The 22,286-nt window shown below is 42.8% G+C and overlaps 1 protein-coding gene across 1 annotated transcript in view; it reads left to right on the forward strand.

Moving 5' to 3' along the window:
* LOC121689698 (phospholipid-transporting ATPase ABCA1) overlaps positions 1-19,845 on the forward strand; it is a 219,180-nt gene extending 199,335 nt beyond the window's left edge. Inside the window, exons 39-43 of the mRNA XM_042069737.1 lie at positions 5,450-5,627; positions 7,759-7,874; positions 8,357-8,501; positions 16,090-16,213; positions 19,709-19,845. Of these exons, the coding sequence (XP_041925671.1) occupies positions 5,450-5,627; positions 7,759-7,874; positions 8,357-8,501; positions 16,090-16,213; positions 19,709-19,785 (640 nt within the window). The 3' untranslated portion in view covers positions 19,786-19,845. The remainder of the gene's footprint in view (positions 1-5,449; positions 5,628-7,758; positions 7,875-8,356; positions 8,502-16,089; positions 16,214-19,708) is intronic.
* Positions 19,846-22,286: the final 2,441 nt, after the last annotated feature.

Genomic DNA, 22,286 nt, shown 5'->3' on the forward strand with positions numbered 1-22,286 from the left:
GTGTGGTCATTATTCAGAAGGTCATGTGGTCCTGCCTGCCAACTGAACTGAGAAAAATAGGTCTCTGCCGTAGCAAGTCTGTGTCTTCCTTAAATACTTTACGGCAAGTTCAGCTGGATAAAGGGCCCAGTGCAGAAAGTTTTGAAATGATTGTGTGCCATGTTGGCCACAATAAGCTAATTAACCTTGCGGCAATAACTTAAAGATCGTCCCAAGAGGTAAGGATTCATACTGTGATCCTCACAATGTAAGGACAATAACCACACACATGCTTACAGTGTATATAATACATACCATTTGCTCTACCATTGCAGCAGATTAGTACTAGATAACTGCGGTGAAATTGAAAGCCCTAAGAAACTTGGGTAACACTTTACTTGACGGGTGAGTTCATAACACATTCATAGCAGCTGTCATAAACTGCACATAAAGCATTCATGACTGTTTCATGAGACACGACTCTACATTCATACCAAACCTTTCATGAATGTGGAAGACAGAACGACGACAACTTGTCAAAATAAAAGTGCAACAATCACAAAATAGCATTGCCGTTTTTGTTCCAAACCTCTTACCTGATCACGTCACATCTGAGTCAATGGGCTGCTACTCCAGTGCCAAAAAGACGGTCAAGCAAATATTTGTTTCATAAAAATGTTTTTGTTTTATGATATAACCTTTGCAGATGATTTCTCATCTTTTGCTACTGGGAATGTCCAACCGTTCCAGGTTACATAAATACTGGTCAGCTGAAGGCTAGTTTACCTCCCAGTGTTAAACTCAGTGATTACGAATACTTCACAACTTGTATAGTAAAGTGACATTCGATGTAGACTTCATAAGATATTCATGAAATATTTACAAAGGGTGGAGAAAAAAACGGCAATGCTGCTTTTATTTTGACTTTTATTTTGTTTTTTGTTTTTGTTGCAATTAAGTTGTTGTCGTTCTGTCTTCCACATTCATGAAAGGTTTGGTATGAATGTTGAGTCATGTCTCATGAAACAGTCATGAATGCTTTATGTGCAGTTTATGACAGCTGCTATGAATGTGTTATGAACTCACCCGTCAAGTAAAGTGTTACCGAAACTTGTGTTGTGTGACTGTTGTGTGACTGTTGTCTGGGTAACACAAAAGGGGGATAATCACAACATGGGGACCTTTGTTATGTGCGTTTACCTTGATATCCTCAATTCATTGCAGGACCGTGAGAATTGCAGGCATGTGATGTACAGTACACGGTACACAATACTGCTTTCAAAAGCCATTCATAGCATTACAACACAGAAACAGATTCACATTATAAAAGCACTGAATAGCTTACACAATATTGCAGCACTGAAAGACACTCATCGAAACAAGCTGTGGTACCTTGGTCAAGTAATAAGACATAGTGTTGCTTGAATGTTTGTGAATCCTCAAACATGGGCAGTAAAAAAATTAAATATCCTTATTTAATGCACATCCAAACCCCAATTTGTAAAGCTGACCTTCCAAATAATAGACCAAAACAAAAGAAAGTCATATAGTTTCATTATATCTTCAACAAAAGTGGTTTAGTTCACAAAAACTCAAAATATGACATTTACAAAAGTATGTGAACCCATGTAGTTTATTTCTTGTAGAACTTCCTTTTGCAACCACTACTTCAACCTTAACATCGTCTGCCCCCATTCTGGATCGGATTTTTGCCTACTCCTCCTTGCAGAACTCAGCCAGTCGAGAAGAGAGGTTGGAGGGTCAACTGGTACAGTATGTACTGCCCGCTTCATATCTAGCCAAAACATTTATTGAATTAAGGTCTGGACTGTGACTTGGCCAATCCAGAGTATGAATTCTCATTATCTTAAGCCATTCCTTGGTCAGTTGGCATGCATTCATGGTTTCCTGGATGATATTGCCCAGAGGGAGAAACACAGCCGTCTAGGTCTGTAACTCTCTAGAGGTGATGTGTGGGTTGGCTTTTCCCTATTTATTATCTTTCTAGTGCATTTTGGTCATGCTTTTGATTAGCATCCACTTCGAGGGAATGTTGCTGGGATGTTGAATGCCCTCCATTTGCAAATACTGTAATAGAGTACGAAGCCATGACGAACTGTAGCATTGTCAAGGCAGCAATTTCACTGGATCTAAACAAATCAATCTAACCATATTGGTGAACATAGCTGTGGCTTTCGTAATCTATTTACATAATTTTATGTTTCCAAGACTTATATTCATACCAACACAATCACATTTGTGACTACAGAGCTTTATTTTAGCATGGGTTTCCTCCATAAAAGAGACCTGCATAAAACTTCACAGCATGTGGTTAAAATCCTTATATTCACGGCTTTATAAAGCCAATGGTCAAAAAAATGTCACTCATTTTTGATAAGATGTGAAATATCCACTGGGATTTAGTTTTTTACTTCACCTGATAGGGAATCCGTGTTATGTGGCTAAGCGGCTGCCTAGCAGATAAAACACTTTTAAACGGCTATAGCCTACATTTAAAAACAATTTATTAGGTAGAAACGATGTCACGTGTAAATGCAATGCTGTCAATGCCGCTTTGAATTTCTGTCACTGCAGTCATGGAAACAGAACGTCACACTTCAGTACTCTATTTGTCTTACAGTGGATAAATTGACCTGGAATCTTTTAGAGAGGATCTTGTAGCTTTCCCCAGACTGATGGGCTGTCACTACTCGCTTCCTTATGTCCTCAGATATCTCCTTTCCTCTTGGCATGGTTGATCCCTGTGGGTATGCCTTGGCACTGGTGGATTTCCTCTCTATTTCAATAATGGCTGCTCAAACCCTTTCCAAAGGAAGTGTGTTTGATTAGAAAGCTTAATTGATCATTTCAGCGCCCCAAATATGTTTTACATTAATCACTTACTTGACTTTACCAATGCAGCTGGTGGTTCACTTACTTTTGTACATACAGTACATTAATTCCATGTTTCATGATTATTTGGCTTCTCACACAATTCCCTCTAAACAAGTCCATGCATTTTATAAAAATACACACCTGACAGTTCATATTTAAAAATTGGTGATTATGAAATAACAAAAATCATGAAAAAACTGTTCAAGGGGTTCACATGGTTTCAAGCAGCACTGTGGCAAACCAAGGGAAGTTTATCTATTTAATGTACCCAGTGGAATTTCCATGTGCTTTCTGTTACATTGGTAAAGCCAAAAGGAAAGACACTCTACGTGGAGAGGAACAGTACTCTCATTGCTAGTGTCACTGTGTTGTGTTCCTGTGAAGCCTTCACACACCTCCAGCCTCTGAATCATGAATCTGTGCGCAAGGAGAATGAGGTATGTGTGTGTGTGTGAGATAGTGTGAGAGAGAGAGAGAGGGAGAGAGAATGAGAGGGAGAGTGAGATGTGCGATTGCCTTTGGGGTATTGCACATCGATGCACATGTGGGCCAGCAAGTGGGATAGGTCAACCAGACCCCCCACCTCACACACTCACACGCATACACAGACACCTACACACACACACACACACACACACACACACACACGCACGCACACACACACACACACACACAAACACACCCAGCCCCCCCGCCTTGCTAAATCTTGACCCGAGCTCATGTCCATCATGGTACTGTCATGCGGTGCTAACAGCCTCTCGTTTCTCTTCGTCCATATTCCCCCTCTCCCTCCCTCCTTTTTTCACTCCTCTGATGTACTGCCTAGCCTTATGGTGAGGAAGTTGATGATGCCCTTTCTCTCCAGCATCCATACGGCTTTTCCCTTTGTTTCCATGGCTACATAGATATGTTCTTCAAGTCAATCCAATATAGGGCTCTGTTTTCTAAGAGTACGACAGCTTTAAATATTTAATCAATTTATTTTTACAGTGTTTTAGCACCAAAGAACTGTCTGTTCTGGCAATGATGGAGAGACAAGGACCTTTTGACTTTTTACTTGCGAGACCATGGCGAACATCTCTGTAGATCTTGTGTTGTTCATGTGATCTCAGAGCTGGACTCAATCAAGATGAATGGGTGTCAGCAGATATCTGGGTCTAGTGCTCTAGAGTCTTCTCTTATTTCGGCCTCTTCAGGCTTCTCAACTCCCTTGATGAAATTTTCATCATCTCCGTGTTGAGAGACGAAGCCCCAACCCGTGTGTTGAAACCTCACCTCGCTCTCCTCCTGTCACTTCCCCTTCCCCCTACTCTGCACTTTTCTGCTCTTCTCTTGTCTTCTCTCTCTCTCTCTCTCTCTCTCTCTCTCTCTCTCTCTCTCTCTCTCTCTCTCTCTCTCTCTCTCTCTCTCTCTCTCTCTCTCTCTTTCTTTTGTCTCCTCTCTCTCTCTCTCTCTCTCTCTCTCTCTCTCTCTCCTCTCTTGTTCTCATCTATCTTCTTTTGTCTCCTCTCTCTCTCTCTCTCTCTCTCTCTCTCTCCTGTCTTGTCCTCACCTCTCCTCTTATCTCCTCTGTCTCTCCTCTCTAGTGTTCACCTCTTTTCTTCTCTTGTCTCCTCTCTCACTCTCTCCTCCCTTGTCATCTCCTTTCCTCTTCTCTCCTCTCCTTTCTTATCCTCACCTCTCCTCTCCTCTTCTCTTCTATCCTCTCCTTTGTTTTCCTCACCTCTCCTCTCCTCTTCTCTCCTTTCTTATCCTCACCTCTCATCTTTTCTTCTCTCCTCTCATCTCTTATCCTCACCTCTCCTCTCCTCTTCTCTCCTCTCTTATCCTCACCTCTCATCTTTTCTTTTCTCCTCTCCTCTCTTATCCTCACTTCTCCTTCTCTCCTCTCCTCTCTTATCCTCTCATTTCTCCTCAGCCCCCCTCCCTCCTCCCTCTTCCTCTCTTCTCCTCTCCTCTTTTATCCTCTCATCTTTATTCACCCCCCTTTCCTCTCCTACATTCTTCTCTCCCTTCCTATTCTCTCCTCTCTTCTCTGCATGTCTGCTCTTCTCTTATTTTATTCCCTCTCTCCTCTCCTCTCCTCCTCTATTCCCCTCTGTTGAGCCGAGCTCATACCCGTCATGACCTTCTAATAACCCCGTTCCTTTCTGCTGCTCTTCTTCCTCCCTCTGTCCTAACGCCTCTAGCTCTCCCCACTGTACTTGTCAATAAATAAAACTAGCAGCAATGCAAAAGGTATGTGCTAGTGAAACAGCCACTCTGAACAGATCTTGCCTATCCTTCGATGAGCTGGATAAAAAAAAAAAAAACTAAGATAGATAGATTAAAAAAATATACAGAATATATACGCGTACATACTTATACATACATATTCTTATCTCTCATACACAAAAGAAAAGTACTAATTGTCTCACAAATCAGAATTTAACACAGCAAAAGTCTTTGATTAAAAATGTTCCTTGATATTCAACTCTATGAATGTCTCACCCTCTCCAGTGTCATTGCCCCCCTCCTCTCGCTCTCTCACTCTCTCCCTCCTCTCATCCTCCTCTCTTCTGCATTTTTTTCCCAGGGCCAGCACCTCTACGGACATGGTGGTGTCCATCTGTGTGATCTTCGCCATGTCCTTCATCCCCGCCAGCTTCGTCCTCTTCCTCATCCAGGAGCGGGTCAATAAGGCCAAGCACCTGCAGTTCGTCAGCGGCGTTAACCCCACTGTCTATTGGGTGGCCAACTTCGCATGGGACATGGTGAGTGGCTGGATGATCTGCCAATCTTCTTTGTGATTGGGTAAGGCAGTAGAGTGGGCAGTCAGGAAAAAGGCAGGAATGGTAAGAGAATTGTAGGACAATGTGCATAACTTACAAAGAGTAAATCAAGACTGAAGAAAAATTGGAATATATATATTTGAAAAGTCATATATATACCGCAGGTGAAATAGGTGGCAACATCATCACATGATTAATAAGCTTTTAATTAGTAGGCTCAGCTTAGTCTTTTCATGAAATCATATAATATGGCATCAAATTAATATTCCATTATATATAAGTTAAGTTAATTTCTGAATAGGAAGATATTGAAGATATGCTTTGAGAGGTTTGAGTAGAGAATTCTGAGGTGCTATAGCTAGATACTGTAGCCTGGTAGCTAGCATAGGCAATTCCCCACTCCTGTCGTCAACACACAAACACCCTCACCTCGCAGTGTGCCAAGGTATGTCTGCCATGGGTCAGTTTGCTCTAACATTCATTCATTTTTTACATTATTATTTTTCACTAACTTTATCTCCAACTATGTCTCTTCAGCTGTGCCCACAGCAGAGGTCAAGTCAGCTAAAAGGGGAGATAGGGGGGGGGGGGGGGGGAAGAAATGAAAGACATGCGCATATGAGAAAGAGAAAGTCATTAACATTCCTCAGCCAAATGTGGGACCTTGACTCTCACTCCTCTCTACCCTGTATGGAAGCAAGAGCAGCACGCTGCTGAGCTGAATACATTTCTAGTCCGCACTCATGTTGCGGAATCCTCCGTGTCTGAAAATACGCTGTCATTTAATAGTCCCCCCGAGAGCCACCAGGTGCACGAGTGCAAGAAATGGAGATGGCGGATAAATGGAGGATATTTTTTTTCCCCGCTCCATAAAAATAAAAAGCCGGGCTGATTGAAAGCGCCATGCGCAGACCTCCTAAATAACTGTTATTGGTTGTTTCCATTAGTCCTGCCTGCAAACAAGCTGTGACAAACTCGGAATTGGAAATATAAATGCTTTCTCCATCTCTACCCCCCTTCACTTAATAGCGGCATGCCTCATAGGTAATTTACATTGGAAGACAAAGATGGCAGGTCGCATATCGCTCTGGCCTATTTGTGGAAGCTTTCGAACGAGGGGTTGACAAAGTGGGGTGCGGAATGGAAGAACACTATTATGCAAGATAGTGTTCTTCCATTCCGCACCCCACTTTTTTTATATTGCATAGAAATGTTTTTTGGCTGGGAGCAGATGCACTCTGCCCCCAGTTCTGAATGCTTTATGGCATTTCAGAGTCGTGAAGCACTTGGAGACGAGGACAGAGAGAGTTTATTTTTATTTATTTTTTTAGACAAAATCAACAATCCGCAGATGCATAACTGCCTTTTTAGGCATTCAAATGAATTTGTTTCCCCCAAGGAAATAGTGATTAAGAAGCAGAACTGGGTTTAGATGGGCTCTGTTTTCTGTAGCGCATGAATTCAAATCATTCTCTTACTTATTTGCTGTGTTTCGTCTACATACCATTGCCATTCATTAGGCTACAGTCTAGCCTTGGGCACTGAAATGATGGGAGAACATGCTGGAATATTTTGTTTGGCAGAAAGGCGTCTTCAGGGGAATTCATTAAATGCTTTTTTAACAGAATTCTTTACATCTTTGATTCTGATGTACATTCTTCCATTTTCCGAGCGTGAAGCGAACAACAAAGAGGCTGAAATAATTAAGGTGATGTAACACTTTTCTGAAGGAGGGTGACTTTTTTTTCTCCTCTCTTCAGCTTTTTTAAGTGAGATAAACTCAGGCCATTGTAAACGGTGGGAGATCACTTTCAGTGAGTATTATCTCTCCCACACAGCTTCATAGAAGCCAGATAGTCGCTTTCCGTGGTTGGGTGAAAATGACCTATAGGTGAAACCAGGTACAGAAACAGGAACAGGAGCTCATTGAAAAGACTAAGCTGAGCCTACTAATTACAAGCTCATTAATCAACTCTGGAATTCCATTTTGGAATGTTCATGTTTCATCACGACACATAATGTTCCCATCCTCTTTTTTCCCAGCGAGCATCTAAAGAATGGATGTCAAGACGCAAGCCATGTGCTTAAACTCGCTTATGTTTTCTTTTCACAGTGCAACTACATTGTCCCCTGTGTCATTGTGATCATCATATTCCTCTGCTTCCAACAAAAGTCCTACGTCTCACCACCCAACCTGCCCGCCCTGATTCTGCTGCTGGTGTTGTACGGGTGAGTGCCGTGTCCCAGATTTCTGCCTGTGTGTGTGTGTGTGTGTGTGTGTGTGTGTGTGTGTGCGTGTGTGTGTGTGTGTGTGTGTGTGTGTGTGAAAACAGCCGGGACAAAGAGGACGTGGCTGTGCCTCTGCAGCCAACAGACTACGTTTCTTGCCAAGAAGAACGGAACGCTCCATGACAAGAATTCCGGAGTATTTCCATCTCCTGTTTGAAGTAGTCTCAGAGTGAATGGAGGACTGGGTGAAGAAATAGCCCAAGCACTCTGTACACTGGTATCTCTGTACTGTGTCTTCCATGTGCTGCATCGTTGTTTGCAAGGGGTTTGAATGTGATTGTATGAGTCGTATTTCATCAGCTGTGTCTCAGCTGTGTTCAAATCACTCCAAACAGCCTCTCGTGTCACGTGCCACACACAGACTCTTCTGTACGCTATGTTCTCTAATCCCCCTCTTCTGTGACCTTCATGACCTTCCCCAGGTGGTCCATCACACCTATGATGTACCCAGCATCCTTTGTGTTCAGTGTGCCGAGCACGGCGTACGTGGTGCTCACCTGCGTCAACATGTTCATCGGGATCAACGGGAGTGTGGCCACCTTCATCATGGAGATGTTTGACGACAAGGTGAGAATCAACAGATGTCTCTGAGATCAGTGATGGGGATTATCTATACCTTCACCATACAGAGGCCATGATATGATATATACCAAGATACATCTGAATAATGATCATGTCTGACAAAGTGTTTTGTTTTCAACAGCTGTTCTTTGTCATTATGTATAACAGAAAATGCAAAGCCCTAAGGACTCACAACTCTCACATCTCTCTCTTTCTCTCTCTCTCTCTCTCTCATCTCTCTCTCTCTCTCTCTCTCTGCCCACATTTTGACCATTGGTTTCATTTGCATAACAATCTCATTAGTTTAATCACTGCAAGCCTGTTCTTGATTGATCTGGGTCTAATTCCTTATCACGGTGCCTCTTAACTCCCGGTAAACCTCCAACATACGGCGGACTGTTTGAAAATGTAAAGGTCTTTATACATCTGTCTGTGTGTGTGTGTGTGTGTGTGTGTGTGTGTGTGTGTGTGTGTGTGTGTTTGGTGTGTGTGTGTTTGTGTGTGTGTGTGTGTGTGTGTGTCTGGGTGTGACCTCTCCTGTGCATGCAAACTTGTCAAGGGCGTTAGCGAACCTGTCGGTGGCCTGACAGAATGATGGACAGGGGATAGGGGATAGGTGTCGGCATGGTGACACCGCACTGCTCGTCATTTTCTCCAGGAAATGACAACCTCAAGGGTGGCAGTGCAGACTCACTGCCCATGTGCCGTCAAGTCTTTCCTTAGACTGAATCACCAGGCAGCAAAAACAAGAAAGGCTTTTGTGCTTGTTGTAGGTTGTTGACATTGAAGAAAAAGAAGAAAAAAAGTTCTGTAGCTAATGGTCCGAATACCTTTCCAGTCGTAGACCTCTTACAAAGGAGTCTACCTTGGAATTGGAGGCCATACAGTGGGTGTACGCTTCGGAATTTGGAAAACAGAACTTCGGAAAATGTCTCAATTGATTTTTCCGACGTGATGTCACTGACAATGAGTCTAGTGCTTTTAGCTAATGCTGCCATTTTGGGAGTCAAAAAAAAAAATGTTATTCTGGCTGTCATGCGAACATTTATGTAGGTCGGATTCCTCAACAGGGACCACAGTGACATTCATTGCTATGGAAAGGACACTGTAAGGATTACGAGGGTCTATTATACTCATCTACTCCCTCGTTCCCTCTCCCGTTGGCCTCTCTCTGAGGAGTTAATAAAGAACCTTGAGGTGTTCAGCTCTGATGGAGCCCTGGAAAGGCCTCTGTGTTGGCTGTGTTGTATAGACCGTATTGTGCTGCTGAGAATATGAAGTCAAGTCACCTAGAAGAGAATAAAGGCACACTGGGTGTAAAGAAAGACATGGTCAAACCGACGGCAGATGTAAGCAACATCCAAAACCATGCCAGAGGGGCATCATAATATGTATTTGATACAGTTATCTGTACCGAATTAGACACAGGTAGCAGTATCACTGGGACTCACCGGGACAGTGTTCTTTCTGCGGCCCGTTCACACACTAGGTTTGCAATCAGTCACTCAAGTATTTTAGTGTGAACTGTTGCTGTATGACTTGACTCCTGCAATTGTCCATTAGCCATATTAATGCATGTGATGTATGCAATACATATGCTGACAGGTAGATTATGGCTGGTGGTATATACACTTATCATTGTTAGTGAACCAAATTTAATGCAGGGTTGAGTAGGTTAATTTACTTGACAGTAAAAGTCTGAAGTGTTAATGTTTAAATACAGAGAATATATTGTTTCCCTTTGAGGGTATATATGTGCAATACACACCTGTATATTAAGAACACACAGATGAGTTTGTGCAGACAGCCTGTCCCAGATAGAGAAAGAGGGTGAGAGAGAGGGAGGGAGAGAGGGAGAGAGAGAGTATAGGTCTGGGAGATTTGGCTGGTCTCCCCTGTGGTTTTTGCCTCAGCCGAGCTGACACTAGCATGGAGAAACCCACTGGTATTAATCACACACTCTTTCGCTCTCTCTCTCTATCTTACTCTCATCCTCCCCCTCTCCCTCTCTCCCTTTCACTCTCGTTCTGTTCCCTGCAGCCTATAGGTGAAGACACCTATAGAAATCAATCGCTCCAGCACACTGTTTTTTTTTTTTTTTTCCCCACTGCCTGAGACTCTGTGAGTTATGTATTCCAACGCTTCATGCATTACAACAGCTATGCAATAAGCACAAGATGGTGTTTGCCAGTGTACGACATACAGCTATTTGGATTTGGATGTACGAATCACTCAAATCTTCATATCTGAGTGCAACCATGACAGTATGAACCAACATACTGTACATCTACCCACATACTAGCACACAGCTACTGTATACCCCCCACATACACCAGTAGGATAATATTGCTGTGTACAGAATGTATATAGTGGTGTGACAGCATGTGCTTAAACAGCCTAACAATTGTGACAGTATAGGAGGTGTTGTATTTTTTTGTTTAGCCAGAAACCTTTGTAGAGAGAGATGCATGTAAATAGATTTCTAGGTTGTTTTCTGTTGATGCATTCCCTTTGACCGGATGCTGGATGCATCTACACAATGAAGGCAGCAGATCCCAGTTATGGGTCCTAAGATCTAGAAGCCCTACATATATCTGACTTAGCTACTTTAGCTTAGCTACTTCAAGGAATCACCCACTTGCTAGAAATCAGGTCTTTGAAAAAAGTGGACTTAAGGTGGACTTGGTTGTAGATCCAGTCTGTGAAAGTGACTAATGGTCAAGTGCCCCTCAGCGGCTTGCTTCTTATTTATTTTTATTTATTTATTTTTTTGCTCCCTCGTTTCTCTTCCCTTATATACCATTTGAAGTCCCTGTGGTCTCGGAGGCTGGGGTAGCTGGGGAGTACGAGGAGCTGGAATATGGGTCACCCTGGGGGCTGTGGAGAGTTCTCCCCTTCAAAGCCTTTTGAGAATGATTTATTGGTTTATGAGCAAAACTTAGGAGGAATTGTCAAGCGTTTCATCATCGTCCCGAGAAGCCTCTTAGATCTCCTTGATGAACGCCCAGTCGAGATGAGATCTTGTATTGATCTTGAATTATGTCTCCATCTCTACCCCCGATCTCTCGCAAAGACAAATGGTCCTCCACAAAGAAGGTCATCTCTTTTTCTCTTTCTGTGTCTATCCCTCTCTCTCTCTCTCTCTCTCTCTCTCTCTCCTCTCTCTCTCTCTCTCTCTCCTCTCTCTCTCTCTCTCTCGTTCTCACTGGTTCTTTATTTCTTTTTCTGTTTTGGACTTCTTTTTGGAAATTCTTCTATTTCTTTTTTGCAGCAGCGGCTATCCCCTAGCAAGAAAACAGCAGTGCCAACTTAAGTCTTAATCAAACTGGTTTAGACAGGAGACTGCCTTTGAAATGCAATCCGCGGTTCATTCAAAAGAGACTTACACAAATCCCTCGCTCAATAACAAGCCAAAATAAATGTGTTAGTTTTAGAAAAGATGCCTCTTGTGCCTGCCTAATCCATACGTCAATTCACCCTCGAGGGGAAGCGAAGTGAGTTCCTTTGAAATGCAATCCAAAGGTCCGCTCAGTAAATGACCTCCGTCTGTAATGAACCGGACTAAACATGACATCTTAATGAGAGGAGACGGTACCCCAGGCAGTTAGGGAGACGGAGAGGCGAAACGTTAGACCAACCTCTACTCTACTTCCTGTGAGCCCTCCCCTCCTTCCTGTGACCCATGGCAGCTTTCAGTGGCTTTCTCTCTGATCAAGCATCTTTGGCCTTTGAGCTTTGACATTGCCCAAACATTGATCCAGTGTTCTTGTTGCCCTTAGTCTGAATTTACCTATAGCAATACTATATGACAATGAATCCATCATCTGCTAGTTAGTAAGTGTATGCCCTATATGTTATCAAGGCCACACTTGAGTAATAGTATGCACTGTGTACTTTTATATGCAGTATACTAAAATTCCAAATGTTCCAACATACATACTTATATTCCAGTATAATACAATGAATATAAGACAAATTCAAACTAGCTACCTACAACGGTCTGTTGTGGCTTTAGGTATGTAAATCCAGATGGCAGGCCGAATGTCCGTCTCTGCTGAATCTTCATGATAGTCTACTTTCCACTTATTTGTGGAAACGGATGTGCACGTCCACAATATGTTTTAACAGGTGCCAGACAAAACGTGTCAGAGAGAGAGAGAGAGGAGCAGTTCTTATTTGCCTGATGAAGATCTGTTGAGATTGAAACGTTGCCTTTTTAGAATAAATAAATGAAGTATCTCTTGGAGCCCATATACATTGTGCAGACCATCTGCTTCTCAGTCTCCTTTCTACTCACACATACTGTGTAATGAGACATGATGGGCTGTATTTTTGGGTCACCAGCGCATGGCGTAATACTCGTTATTCACCCGCGCAAAGTTGAATTCGGTATTTTTGCACGTTTATTTTTTAAGCATTGCGCCCAGGGGTGTGGCAATTAACAACCTAGGGAGGGGCCTAGTGCGTTGTCTAAAAAATCGCTATCATACACCACCTAAACCTGGTCAGAAGTCAATGGCGAGTTGTTCATATACTATTTTAAGCGCGCATGTCACCAGTCATATTGGCAGGAGCACGCACTATCATTCATGAACGCACACCAGCGCACGTGCATGCAAAGCATTACAAATTGCACGATTACAATGGGAAACATAATTATAACAAAAATATTACGAAATACTGTACATCTCATAATGAGTAGTTATTCACCATCCATTTGCAAATTGGTAATGACGGTTAAAAGTGATTAGTGATTTTTTTTGCCAGGAGTGCCGGAGAGACAGGAGCTATGGATTTTTATTATTTCCTCATGTGTTCCTTCTCTTTTGAAAGAGTGTCCTGAAAAGAAACACATGAATTATGCATATGGAGTAGGATGCGGAGATGGGATAGCAAAATCTCCCTCTCTGCTCTCACACACACACACACACACACACACACACACACACACACATACACACATACACACACACACACACACACACACGCACGCACACACACACACACACACACACACACACACACACACACACACACACACACCTATCCACACGCACACACCCTCATGCACATACACACAAACTCATGTAAACACACACACATTCACTCTTGCTGCATCTCCCATGCACTCCTCTCTAACTCTTTCTCTCTCTCTCTCTCTCTCTCTCTCTCTCTCTCCTCTCTCTCCTCTCTCTCCTCTCTCTCTCTCTCCTCTCTCACTAACTAGATAGATAGGTAGATAGGATAGATAGATACTTTATTGATCCCCAGGGGAAATTCAAACTCTCTGCCTTCCAGTTATTCTGTCCCTATTGCAATGCACCTTTCTTTCCCTACCTCTCTTTGGGGCAGAAGCGTCCACTTGAGGCGTATTTTCTTTGCAATGCGCGCATAAAAACATGCCGTGGTATGTACAAACAGGCTGCCCTTGGGTAAAACCGCAGACTGCCTGTCGCAGGAGCTGACAATGACAATTTGCGCTTTTCCGTGTCATGCATATGCATTCACAGGAGGGTCAGGGAAATATGGGAGGTTTGGATAAAAAGATGGGAGGAGAAGTGTAAAATGGGCCTAATTAGGTATTCTCATATATGAACGAAAACTGCCCATGAAAGGTGATTCCGGACTTTGACGCAATTGGATAACACTACGTCTGTCATCTGTTTAGCTCGCCTCTGGCCCTGCCTATATCAGATACACAGATATGATTGGTTCCCTGTGATGCAAGGGGCAAAAATGACGTGCTTCATTACTCGTTGCGAGTCTCTCGCTGAACAAATGCTTCCGTGAGAACTCTGGATTCCCAAGGTACAGAATCGTTATTCAGAGCACCAGTTTTGCGTCTTTGTACTATATCAAAAGCAACCTTCTAAAACTGATAGTTCCGGTCCTTGATTGTGATTGGCTGAATCACGTTCAATGCCGTTGTAAAATCCAGCACAAACATACACCATGACCGCATTCCGTTCTATATTACTGCGCTACCACAACTTGATACAAAGTTAAAGTAGCTGCGTCTCCATGTTGCTTGGGCAACCATTCAGATAGAGGAAATATATTTCTTGGCGGAAGAATGATTATCTAGGATTAACTCATTATATTTCAAGTTGCTGTACCTTTACTTTATAAAACTATGCCAGGTGTTTAACAGTTTTAGAAAAGCAATAAGCCACTCGAGTCTGTAGGTTACGCTGATTCTACAACAGCTATAGCTCAGCTGAATCAGCGTAGCTTACGGCCTCTCGGGGCTAATTGCTTAATTCACTTTCGTTGGCCTTTAGAATGTCTTACTTTCACTTTCACGTCATCCACTTAAACTTTCCTACTTGCTAGATTTGACCAATCTTCCTTATTCTATGTGCACTAGTAGTTTGAGTTGAACTACTGCTCTTCATTATCTCCCTGCTTGTTGACATCTTATCATGTATTGAATTATTTCATGATTGCTAAATGTTTGATTCCTTTTAATGTTGTCATCAGTTAACTTCATCCAACTGCGCTTGTGATTGAAGTATGCCGTTTCATGTTGTGAACGTTCGCAAATTGCGGTAGGGCGCAGAGAAAGGCCATGATTACCCGATGAACGGCATGTTGATAAATACCACGTAAACTGAAGAAGCTCAGTGTGCGCTCTCTGCAGGTTGGCCATTGGTGCTGATAACACTGCGTTCGCAAATCCACGTACATCAGGCCCTCAGTCTTCCACTCTTTCAGGTGTCTTGTTGCAAGCTCTTTCTCTCTCTCTCTCTCTCTCTCCTCTCTCTCTCTCTCTCTCTCTCTCTCTCTCTCTCTCTCTCCTCTCTCTCTCACTCTCACTCTCTCTCTGTCTATCGCTCTCTAATTATGAGATCAGCCTCAGAACCCCATCCCCGCCTGGCTGCCTGACTGGCTGTGTTTCATTCTGACTTCATTTCATTAATTAGAGCCCGGGTGCTTGCGTGCCTCCCATCACTCTTGCCTTGCCGCCGGGGCTGTGAAGGAATCCGACTCCATGACTTAATCAGCTTGTCCGCAGACTCACACAGGCAACACGACAACAACCTCCTTAACTCATGTCATTAAGCTCGTCGAAGGGAAATGTGTGTGTGCATGTTGGTGTGAGTGTGTTTGTTTTTTGCGTGTGTATGTGTGTGTTTCAGGTGAACACTGCCTCAAGGACTATGTGTGTGTGTGTGTGTGTGTGTGTGTGTGTGTGTGTGTGTGTGTGTGTGTGTGTGTGTGTGTGTAATGTGTCCATTAAGCATCCTATTATAAGCACTGTATGAGGCCTTGTGTGCAGTAGGTGTTGGACTGTGCATGTTAGTGTGGTGTTGTTACACATGTTCTGTAATTATCCTCACTCCCTCTTACTCTATCCCTCTATCCTTCCCTCCTCTCTCTCTCTCTCTCTCTCCTCTCTCTCTCTCTCTCTCTCTACTACCCTCCCTACGGCAAAGAGGCAGATTCTTAGCACTTGCAGAGACTAAAGTAAGAAGGTCTAATTTGCACATCTTGTCACACTATGCATCACTGTGTGTCTTCTTCTCTCGCCTTCCCACCCCAAACCCTCCACCCTCGCTCCACACATCCCCCTCCCCCTTCCCCACTCCAACAGAATGTCAGCCACATCAATGACATCATGAAGCAGGTGCTGCTCATCTTTCCCCACTTCTGTCTAGGCAGAGGACTCATTGACATGGCAAGGAACCAAGCCACTGCCACTCTTTACGAGAGCTTGGGTGAGTTACAGACGTGTTTTTGGGTAAATAACTACAACTACAGTCATAATAATATATTAATAATATTAATAATAATATTGATGATGATGATGATGATGTCGTATCAGATATTCAGACTCGGACCAGAAATTAAGTCCAAATATCTTGTCTACAACGTAACAAAAATACACCATTATAAGTGCTGAAGTCAAAATCTTATCCCAAAAAGAAGGCGCAAAAGTCCGGCAGAGTTCCGTGCAAAATTCCTTTAATGACTACATAGTGCAAAGCCTGATTGGATCACACGATCGCCCCTCCTTAGATGCCGACACCTCCTTAGATGCCTGACACAAAATTTGGCAACTTCGAACCCACAGATGGCGTTATGAAAGGATTGTTGTTCGGTCTTATCTTTGCAAGTCAGCTACCCCGCTAAAAAGGGTACAAACTTTTCACCGTAACACAAGTTCAGAGGTTTACACAAAGTTCAGGGGTTATACAGTGAACACAGGTCACACATCGTTCATGGGTTACATATTGTTCACTCATTTGCTCTTTTACTAGCTGTTTTGAGTAGAGCCTGCCTCCGATGACGTCTTTATCTCTGCAGCTGCAAGGCCAAGCATGCTTTTTTCAGGCTTCGCCCATCCACAGTGAGACACAAAGCAACAAAGAGAGACATATAGTAGGGATACAGAGCGCACGTAGGGGGAATTCTGGTAGAATAGCTTTAGTATGTTAATAGTATTAGTTAAACTTGTTATTTAAAATGTTATAAAAGTATGTCATTTTTTTGTGATTTATTATTTATTTATTTTATTGCAATCATTGTTCACATTATTATTTATTTTTTTTTATTGTGATTTATTATTTATTTATTTTATTGCAATCATTGTTCAAACATTGGAGGGGAAACTCCTTCACAATAGGAAAAAAAAAAAAAAAAAACATTAGGCTGGTTACAGCATCCTTAAAAAACATCACAGAGGCACTGTGAAGTGTTGCTTATTGGTTATTGGTTATTAATCAGTTTTGATTTTGTATTCCTTTCAGGATCATCATTGTTTATTTTTAGTAATAAGGTCTGTGATTGGCTTTAATTATTATTTCCTACTCTCTCCAGACTTTCTAATGTGCCCTTACGTTTTCTTATGAATTTCCTACGCTCAGTAATGTGGCCTGTGATTGGCTGCTGTAATACTCTAGAAAGAGGCCCTCACACGGGTTCATCATCCGGTCCTGGCACATTTAGAAGTCTCGTTTTCTCATCCACCCAGGCCTGTGTAATAGATCTGGCTGCTCTCTCTCTCTCTCTCTCTCTCCTCTCCTCTCTCTCTCTCTCTCTCGTCTCTCCTCTCTCTCTCTCTCTCTCTCTCTCTCTCTCTCTCTCTCTCTCTCTCTCTCTCTCTTTTTTTTTTCTCTCTATCTCCTGTGATGGTGTGCCCTATCTCCCTCCCTGAGGTCTGGGAGAAGATCAGACAACAGAGTCTTACTAAGCCCCTCCTGACCCTCTACTGCTCCCAGTCTTTAAGCCCCAAAGAAACACCTGGGAGAGAGAGAGAGAGAGAGAGAGAGAGAGAGAGAGAGAGAGAGCAAAAGATAGACGGGGGGAAAAGACTTTCAACACCTGAGAGAGAAAGAGTGAATGATACAGAGCAAGAATGGAAATGAGAATGAGAATCTGGATGAGGGATGTGTGTTTTGTGTGTGTGTGTGTGTGTGTGTGTGTGTGTGTGTGTGTGTGTGTGTGTGTGCGTGAGTGAGTGTGTGCGTGAGTGCGTGTGTGCGTGAGTGCGTGTGTGCGTGCGGTGCGTGTGTGCGTGCGTGCGTGCCTACTTGCATGTTTCAGTTTGTAGCGTGTGCATAAATGTATGTGACCATGCCTGTATGTATGTGAGCATCTACATGTAAGTGTCATCTAAGTGTATGTGTGTGTGTGTGTGTGTGTGTGTGTGTGTGTGTCTGAGAAGATACCGGGCAAGAAAAGGTAAAGGAAAGAAATCCGACATGAAAGTGTGCCCGTCCTCTAGAGTGTTGTGTGGTAGACGTGTGGGAGGTGAGGAAGCATTGGGCTTTAAGGAATCTCTTTCTTCAGTGAGCGTGGGGAAACCGTAATCGCCACTTAAAAGCCTTATATGCTGAAAGGTCTGTTTACACCTCACACCCTGCTCACTCAGGTTCCGTATGAATCTTTAGGAAAAGAGACGGGGGCAAGAAATGGAGAGGGAGAGAGAGAGAGAGAGAGAGAGAGAGAGAAAGAGGTCACAAAATAGAGAGAGACAATAGAAGCCATGAGAGAAAAGAGAGAGAGAGAGAGAGAGAGAGAGAGAGATAGATCGAGGAGAAAGAGTAAAAGAGTGAAAAGAGGGTAGAAAAGGAAGGATGAGTGAGGGAAGAGAGGGAGAAGGAAGGAGAAGAAGAGAGAGAGAAGAGACAAGAGAGAGAAGAACATGGAGAGAAAGAAGAAGCATGAGAGAAGGAGAGATAGTAAGAGAAGGTAGAGAAGAGAGACTGGGAAGAGAGAGAAAAGGAGAAAGGAATGGAGCGATCGAGCGACGCAGAGCGGAGAGCCGATCGAGAGAGAGAGAGCCAGAGAGACGAGAGAGAGTGCCGGCGAGGACTCGAGCGAGAAGAATACGTATTTGTGGAAGAGGCATTCCTGAGAGGGAGGGTGCAATATAAAGGGCCGCTGATCTTTTTTTTTAGTGCTTAAACCGAAGCACAAGGTAGATAAGCCGTAAAAGCTATGCAGGTGGGACTGATTAAACAGCACTTATTTATTGGACTGAGTCAAAATTAAATTTAGGCCCGCTAAAAGCCCCACATCTGTGAGCTTTGTTTGATTCATTCATTCCTTCATTTCATTAAACATTCTTCTGTCACTCGTGAAATCAGTGTGTTTGCAGCACGAAAAAAGGGCATGTGAATTAACACAGAATGCATTAAACAACTAATGTGGTCTAGCCTCAACTGCAAAAACAGGACTGCTCACTGAAATGACTTGTAAGTGATGGAACAAGCACTATTAGCATTTGGACAGGTGCTGATACCACTTATGCAGGAGCCAATATATACGGTATTGCCAATATTTGTAATTTATGAAAACCCACGGCACTTAGTATGTTATCAAAGCATCACAATGCATGAGAGGTTTTGCTTATTTTTTCCATGGTAAAGTGTAATTGAAAACGCTATTGTATGGTCACAGAGGTTCGTGACTAAGCACTATTATACAGTGAAATAATGCACTTAGTAAAGTGTACTATTGTGCATGTTTTGAATTTTGCCATGAATGAAGGTGTTGCATAACATCAACATTCAATTCAATGACAATATTATTCATGTTATTCATATTATTCAAAAAACTGAATATGGCTCTATATGTTGTATGCATATTAGGGATGTCATGCAATATTTGTAATAATAATATAATCTGCCCAATAATACTGTGAAATTATACATATGGCATAAGATTCAAGTGCTTGTGGTGTGTGGTTGTGTGTTTGTTTATCTTAGGTGAAGACCGCTTTCAGGACCCCCTGGGTTTGGACATGGTGGGGAAGAATCTGTTTGCCATGACGATCCAAGGATAGTCTATGTTCGCCGTGACCCTGCTCCATTCAGTAACAAGTTCTGCTACAGCCGCAGGTCAGTGTGTCCACACACGGCCAGCAACACTGTCAACAACAACAACTACAGCAACATCATCATTATTATTATTATTATTATTATTAGCAGTAGTAGTAGTAGTAGTTGTGGTGGTAGTAGTAGTAGTAGTAGTAGTAGTAGTAGTAGTAGTAGTAGTAGTAGTAGTTAATAGTAGTTGTAGTAGTAGTAGTAGTAGTAGTAGGTTGTGGTAGTAGTAGTGGTGGTGGTAGTAGTAGTAGTAGTAGTGGGTGTAGTAGTAGTTGTAGTAGTAGTAGTAGTAGTAGTAGTAGTTGTGGTGGTAGTAGTGGGTGTAGTGTAGTAGTAGTTGTAGTAGTAGTAGTGGTGGTAGTAGTAGTTGTAGTTGTGGTAGTAGTAGTAGTAGTAGTAGTAGTGGGTGTAGTAGTAGTAATATTAGTAGTTGTTGTAGTAGTTGTTGCTGTAGTAGTAGTACTAGTAGTAGTAGTAGTTGTTGTTGTAGTAGTTGTTGCTGTAGTAGTAGTAGTAGTAGTAGTAGTAGTAGTTGTGGTAGTAGTAGTAGTAGTTGTTGCTGTAGTAGTAGTAGTAGTAGTAGTTGTAGTAGTTAGTAGTAGTAGTTGTTGTAGTAGTAGTGGGTGTTGTAGTAGTTGTAGTGGGTGTAGTAGTAGTAGTAGTTTAGTAGTAGTAATAGTAGTATGGCCTACATACCAACTATAAGATCAGTAGATCAGAGTTGAAATGAGTGATAGGCTAAAATGTGTGTGCTGTACTATATCCACTGATTTACAGTAGTCACTGAGGTCCCTAACATAGTGTGAACCTCAATTCACTGATAAAAGTCATTTATGTTTAGTGTAGTGGTGTAATATAGTGTAGGTAGTGTAGTGTAGTGGTGTAGTGTGGTTGTAGTGGTGTAGTATAGTGTAGTGGTGTAGTGTAGTGTAGTGGTGTAGTGTAGTGTTGTGCCGTAGTGGTGTAGTAGTGTAGTGGTGTAGCGTAGTATAGTGGTGTAGTGGTGTAGTGTAGTGGTGTAGTGTAGTGTAGTGGTGTAGTGTAGTGTAGTGTAGTGTAGTGTAGTGTAGTGGTGTAGTGTAGTGTAGTGTAGTAGTTAGTGGTGTGGTGTAGTGTAGTGTAGTGAAGTGCTAGTGGTGTAGTGGTTTAGTGTAGTGTAGTGGTGGTGTGGTGTAGTGGTTTAGTGTAGTGTAGTGTAGTGGTGTAGTGTAGTGTAGTGGTTTAGTGTAGTGTAGTGGTGTAGTGTAGTGTAGTGGTGTAGTGTAGTGTAGTGGTGTAGTGTAATGTAGTGTAGTGGTGTAGTGTAGTGTAGTGTAGTAGTGTAGTGGTGTGGTGTAGTGTAGTGATGTAGTGTTGTGAAGTGTAGGGTGTAGTGGTTTAGTGTAGTGTAGTGTGGTGTGGGTGTAGTGGTTTAGTGTAGTGTAGTGTAGTGGTGTAGTGTAGTGTGTGGTTTAGTGTAGTGTAGTGGTGTAGTGTAGTGTAGTGGGTGTGTATGTGTAAGGTGTGTGTAGTGTAGTGTAGTGTAGTGTAGTGTAGTGTAGTGGTGTAGTGGTGTAGTGGTGTAGTGTAGTGTAGGTAGTGGTGTAGTGTAGTGGTTTAGTGTAGTGGTGTAGTGTAGTGGGTGTAGTGGTGTGGTGTAGTGTAGTGTAAGTGTAGTGTAGTGTGTGTGGTGTGGTGGTGTGTGTGGTCAGCTGCAGTAGTGTCCCCATAACTAGTAGTCGGAGCAGGTCTGATTCACCGTCGCAAGTCTGTGGCACTTTGGTTAAACCATCTGCCAGGGGGGGGTGCTGTGGTGCAACTGATTACAGCGCCCGTGCCATATTAGGGTCCAAGTGCTCGCGGGGACCCGGGTTTGAGTCTGGCCCGGGTCATTTCCCAATCCCACCCCATCTCTCTCTCCCGCTCGCTTCCTATCACTCTCTCTGCTCTCTTGTCTGATTAAACGTATAAAAGCCCCCCCCATTATTTTATTTTAACTCATTGAAGGCCAAGCTGTTTTCGGAAGCTTTGTCCTAGAGTGCCAGCAATCTAGACCATTGTTGATGATTTTTGTACAGCCACAGCATACTTGTGTTATAGCTATGAACACATATAATGGCTTGTTTAAAAGGTGAGACTTAAGCTCTCAGTCTGTGCAAACCGTGTATTTCTACACACCCTCCTGTTCCTGAGAAATCCCAAGCTAAACAGTGGCTAGTTTTCATCAAAATCGCTGTTTTTTTCTAGAAATGGAGATATAACGTCTTTCATGAATATGAAGTGTTGCCTGTAAACTTTCCGGGAAGTGATCAGCGAGACCTGGCGAGACTGCCACCTAGTGATAGACCCCACGAAAATGGCCTGGTTTTGACCTGACGTGCATGCGTCACTGATTTGACCCAAAGCGGCAACCGAGTTATGATAAAATGTCCAGATACATTGTCCAGATTGGCGTTTTCATGGGTTTTCGATCGTCATA

Source organism: Alosa sapidissima, chromosome 18 (genome assembly GCF_018492685.1).
Source record: "Alosa sapidissima isolate fAloSap1 chromosome 18, fAloSap1.pri, whole genome shotgun sequence".
Classification (NCBI taxonomy): Eukaryota; Metazoa; Chordata; class Actinopteri; order Clupeiformes; family Clupeidae; genus Alosa; species Alosa sapidissima.